Genomic DNA, 5,378 nt, shown 5'->3' with positions numbered 1-5,378 from the left:
GAACAGACTTAGCATAAATGTTCACAATAACGGTCTATATGGGTTGTTAACAAAAATCTTGATATATCAAGAGGTGATATAACTAGCCGTATAAATACAAAGCAAAGTTCAATTTCTGATCGTAAAAAATATGAATAATAATTTTTACGCCCTCGTTTAAAACTTATTCATAATTAAATGTATCATTGAAATACACCCTACGCTGAAAACATAACCGTATCACTGAATACCGTTGTATAATTACACATATATCAAGTTGGAATAATGAAATTCCAGTTTCCTAAAAAAATAGTCGACATTTTCTAATTATTTGCAAGGAAGGTCGTTTGCTGAACTATATATACTAGGGCTGAAACTGTACGATATCTCAGTCAGCACCTGCGATTTGAAACCTCACCAACAAAATGAACTCTTTGGTAAGATTATTACATCAGATTTTATAGAATAATGATCACGATTAAAGCACCTTGAAGGTACATTTATTTGCATTGTTTTGTAGGGCGTGGTGACTCCATTTATATGTAAACTAATTTGTTTATAAGTTGAGATTTCTATTTGCCATATTTATTACAATTATGCAGTTTGATGTTTGTTTGATTTATTAGCAAATATCATAATTCTCTCTACTTAACTCCACAATACAGAGACTTAATTACGATTCTTATTTATTTTTATTACTTGGAATTTATGTGGTTTCTCTTATTTTTTCATAATTTATTTGTCGAATTCATTTAATTACTAGTTTCACGCTGGAAACTACCTCTGAATGGTGTTCAAACTAAGATAGTCAGTGTACCAGGCTTCATTGTCGTTTTCTTTTGGTTATTCTAAAATTTCATTGATTTCTTTGTATAGTAGAGATGCAAGTAATGATACTTTATAGATCGAAATAACATTTTTAACGAATACAAGTATAATTTTCGTGATAAGATAAAATATGAGAAGTAAAAGTGAAAAAATTAAATGTTTATATAGAGTGGCTTTCTAATTAAATAGATAATTGATATATTAATATTTTCCTGTCGCATATGAATTATTATATAGGAGTTGAATTAAGTTTATAAACTATAATAATATAATAAACAGAAATTTGACTTTCTAACATCTGTATTGCGTACCTCAACGTACTCATCTTTTTTTTCTTTCTTATCTACAGCAATTTTCCTAATAAATTTTCAATAATGTTGACAGTTATATTCTGAACATTATAATCATTTCCCAATCCTTCGTATATATTCTTTATTCTATTTAACCAAAACATGTATAAAATATTAAAAGTAATCGTTCTGTTCTGTTGGTATCATATCTGTTGCTCATCAGATAGTGGTAAAACTTCAAGAAAATCAAACACAGGGTTTGTTTGAAAATCTAGACATCGTTATGTTAAAAAAAGCTTATAAATGTAAATATTGAGCTTAATCGCCCATTTAAACTAAAAGTTCCTTCGTCGAAAATATTAGATTATGTTACTAGAAGTAGAAAGCATTATTGTTGAGCCCAGATTCTTGCAGTACCATCTTCTGATCCGAGTGACATATACATTGAAGTTCTTCTCATAAATATTATTATAAACTAAAGAAAATAGTTATTTAATATAAATAAAAAGGTTCTCTTAAATTTTTTTACTGAATTAAAATTTTAATATCTCATTAGAGTCTCTAGCTTTCATTAGATCAACAAATTTTTAATTGAATCAGTAAAACTCCTTTCAAAATATTCTCTCACTTTTATTTTACAACATCTGGGTTGTTTTTCCACAACTCTCAGTACTGTATTCAGTTCACGAATCTAAATTATCCGAAGTACTTTACTTTTAAGGAAAATTCATTTTTTGAATATAATTCATATACGTCTGGAAAATTGATAGTTGGAATTTAGTTTCTATGCTATGAAGTATCACTTTTTTTCATATTATCAACAATCAATAAATTATGATTAAAATAAGAACTCAAACAAGCGCTTTTATAGTGTATAAAACTGAAAATGTCAATCTTCCAAAAGTAGGAGGTATTCATATTAATTGTTATAATTTCTTTTTTTGGACTACTTATTTTTTACTTTTAATTTGTTGAACTATATAGACTAGAATATCAGATCGCCATTACCTAGAACTCAGCATGTCCAGGAACAGTTACCCCACTGATTTATTCAAGCCTCCAGTGTGTGAGGCTCCTTAAGCTGCTCTCCAGAATCTAATAGTTAACATTGATAATCTTGACAAAGACAATAGGTCGAAATTACTAAATTAAAGTATTTTCAGTCGTCTTTGAGAATTGTACAAAATTTAAAATTTATTGAAAATGCAGAGTGGATCAAAATCTAGACATTTCTTCCCTGTTTATCCAGACACTTTATACGATTTATAAAATTCATTTTTGTACTACTTGACATTTTTGCATCTCTAAAAATATTATTTCTCACCACACAAGTTTTTTTAATTCTTAAGATAGTTTCCATTCGTGGTTTGATAAAAATCACAATTTCCATTAAATATTATTTTAGTAGGACATAATTATACCAATGTATAATAAATAATATGGATACTGACAGTGGTGACGATTTTGACAATACTCGGCCAGATATATCGAAAAAATCAGGAAAAGTAATTTTAGATTTGTTGCTGGGAATTTCAAGAAAAAAAGATGAATTAGCATACCAGAAATTTATGGAATGTAGAAAAAGTACAAAAATAGAATCTTTTTCGGAAACTGTACTTTTGGTATACTTTGAGGAGTTGTCGAAAACTTTAAAGGCGTCTATACTTTGGTCACAATATTGAACATTGCGAAGTACTATTAGTATAAAAAATAACATTGATATATCCACGTATCAAAAATTACGTTCATTTTTGAAAAGGAAGTCTTACAATTACATCCCCAAAAAATCAAACATATTGACAGCAGACCAATTGCAGAGATTTTTAAACGAAGCTCCAGACTAGAAAGATCTACTAATAGAAGAAAATTTATTCAGGAAGAACTATTTTTGTAATTTTATTTTATTTTTCCTTGAATTAACATAGATTTTTCCAATTAGTGGGTTTTTTAGTAGATAAAGGAATTAAATAATCATTAGAAATGATTATGATCAGGAATTCTTCGGCAACAATTTTAGTAAATGCGAGGGGACATATTAATAGTACCATATCAGAAGGATACGGTACTATTAATCTATTAATAAAAATAAAATGTAGGCTGCTAAAAATTGAATATTATTCAACAGTTAATGATCATAAAATAAAAATTAAGTTCTATTACATTTATTCTTGCAATTTGTGCAGTTGAAGAAAAAATATTGTGGGCAAAAGTACTTTTCTCACTCGAGTCTTCGCTCTTCGGGCTCGTTTCACAAATTTCTATACTGATGAGAAAAGTTGAACTTTTCCTACTTGTTGCACAATATACTATTTTTCACTGCCAGCATAATTCACAAAATATACATAAAATATTACTTTTCGAAGGAAGCGTTTTCAACAGAATCAATGATTAATTAATTACCCATCATGAAACAATTTCATTTATTGAAATAATAATAAATAGTGAAGTTTGAACAATAGCTTCCAACATAAATTCCCGGAATTATTCCTGGCTGATCAAATATTTGAATTGGTTTGGAAGAATATGGACAGTTCTATATTTTGTTACAAATCTCAATTATGTTATTCGAACTATCTTCTAAATATACTTCTGCTACAGAGGCAGATTTTCAACCACCGTAACGTTGAAAACATCTTCATCAGCATCCAATGGATTTTTCAGCATTGGGTAGAAACTCGACACCGTACAAGGTTCACTATTTTTTGATTTTCTCTCAAAATAACATGAAGCATATTTTCGGAAAGTTTCTTGTCGCACCAATTACGAAAATTTTCAAATGTTTCCTCATATACTAATTTGGATTTGACATCGATACTATGACTTATGCTTCCTCAATATATCTCATGTGGTATCACTACCACTATCATAAGCAACATCCATCTTCTTTGAAAAAACTCAAAATTGAAGCAACTACGAGCAAATACAATCAGTCAGGCACGCGGCGTGTTAACAAATCTCGAAATTAATTACATATTTTCGAGTGGTCGGAAATCAAGTTTATGATTCTGATGCATAAATGCACCTAAGTATAATGTGTTAAGATTTCTATGCTGAGAACACAAAACACAAAATTATATTCGATGCTACATATAGCAGTAATCAAACGTGCAGTAACCTATGTTTACGAAAAAAAATCACGAATATGGTTCTATATAATATATATAATAATTAAGTTTTTAAATTGGTCATAAAATGTAATTTTTCTTTCAGTTTGTCGCTATTTTCGCTACCGTAGCAGTAGCAGCTAGTGCCAGTGGTATTGGACCAATAGGAGGTTAGTATGATATAATTTGCTATTATGATAATTATAAGTGGATGAACTATTCTATAACGCATCAAAAAAATATCAAATTTGAATGCTGAAATTATTATAGGTTGGGCTGCACCTGGTTGGGGTGCACCAGGCTGGGGCGCTGCCGGCTGGGGTGCTGGCGGCTGGGGCGCTGCTCCCCTTGGCTGGGGATATGGTGGACACGGAGCCGCCCTTGCCGTACCCGCTGTTAGAGTAGTTCAAGCTTCAGGAGTTGTTACAGGAGCTGGTGCTGCCGGACCATCCGGTGTAGTTACTGGAGCAGGAGCTGCTGGTCCTTCAGGTAATATCATTTCATTACTTCAATTTATATTATTTCTAATATCAAAACTAATATATTTTATAGGTATTGTAACTGGTGCAGGAGCTGTTGGACCTACTGGACCTAATGGTAGAGGTGTAGCTATCGCCGCTGCCCCTGTAGCTGTCGCTGCTCCCGCTCTAGCTGCTCCAGTACTTGCCGCACGTGCACTTGCTGGTCACGGTGCCGTAAATGCTGGCCCTGCCGCATTAGGAGTTCTAGGTGCACCAGCTCTCGGTTGGGGACATGGAGGTTTCGCTAGAGGGCTAGGTTGGGGAGCCGCTGGATTGAGAGGTCACTGGTGAACTTCAGTTACCGTGTAGGATTTTCCAATTGTGATTTTCAAACTGCCATGATTTATGTGTTTATTTATTTAATCAAATGCTCAATTAAACAATATGAATACGATAACTTTTTCATTCATTTAAGTGGTAACTTAGGCAAGGGGTCAGTCTTTATATCGATCTCTATAGATTTGAGAAGTATACAAAGCTACGTCACACTTTATTGAGGGTAACAGGTTTCTAGTTTTTTTACAAACCTTCAAGTTGGAGTTGTCATAACCACTCTTAAAATAAAAGAGGAATTGGTTGATAACTCATTTTTAAAGTGCCTATTTTAAAAAAGCTGAAACTGGTGGAGCTGCAAAAAATCATAAGAGCAGAGATGA

At 31.7% G+C, this 5,378-nt stretch overlaps 1 protein-coding gene across 1 annotated transcript; it reads left to right on the top strand.

Annotated features, from left to right (window-relative positions):
• The first annotated feature begins 390 nt into the window (after positions 1–390).
• On the top strand, positions 391–5,013 carry LOC130445236 (cuticle protein 64-like). The gene is made up of 4 exons (XM_056780787.1): positions 391–416; positions 4,308–4,371; positions 4,472–4,690; positions 4,754–5,013. The coding sequence occupies exons 1-4, from the start codon at positions 405–407 to the stop codon at positions 5,011–5,013; spliced, it is 555 nt and encodes a 184-aa protein (XP_056636765.1). The 5' UTR covers positions 391–404.
• The last annotated feature ends 365 nt before the right edge of the window (positions 5,014–5,378 follow it).

Source organism: Diorhabda sublineata, chromosome 6 (genome assembly GCF_026230105.1).
Source record: "Diorhabda sublineata isolate icDioSubl1.1 chromosome 6, icDioSubl1.1, whole genome shotgun sequence".
Classification (NCBI taxonomy): Eukaryota; Metazoa; Arthropoda; class Insecta; order Coleoptera; family Chrysomelidae; genus Diorhabda; species Diorhabda sublineata.
The sequence above is the reverse complement of the archived record's forward strand: the minus strand, read 5'-3'. Positions and strand labels throughout refer to the sequence as shown.

Bases quoted from the DNA above. Each gene is read 5' to 3' on its own strand.
- LOC130445236 (XM_056780787.1), top strand. The intron at 4,372-4,471 runs GTTAGTATGATA...AAATTATTATAG, and splicing joins TGGTATTGGACCAATAGGAG to GTTGGGCTGCACCTGGTTGG. The intron at 4,691-4,753 runs GTAATATCATTT...TATATTTTATAG, and splicing joins AGGAGCTGCTGGTCCTTCAG to GTATTGTAACTGGTGCAGGA.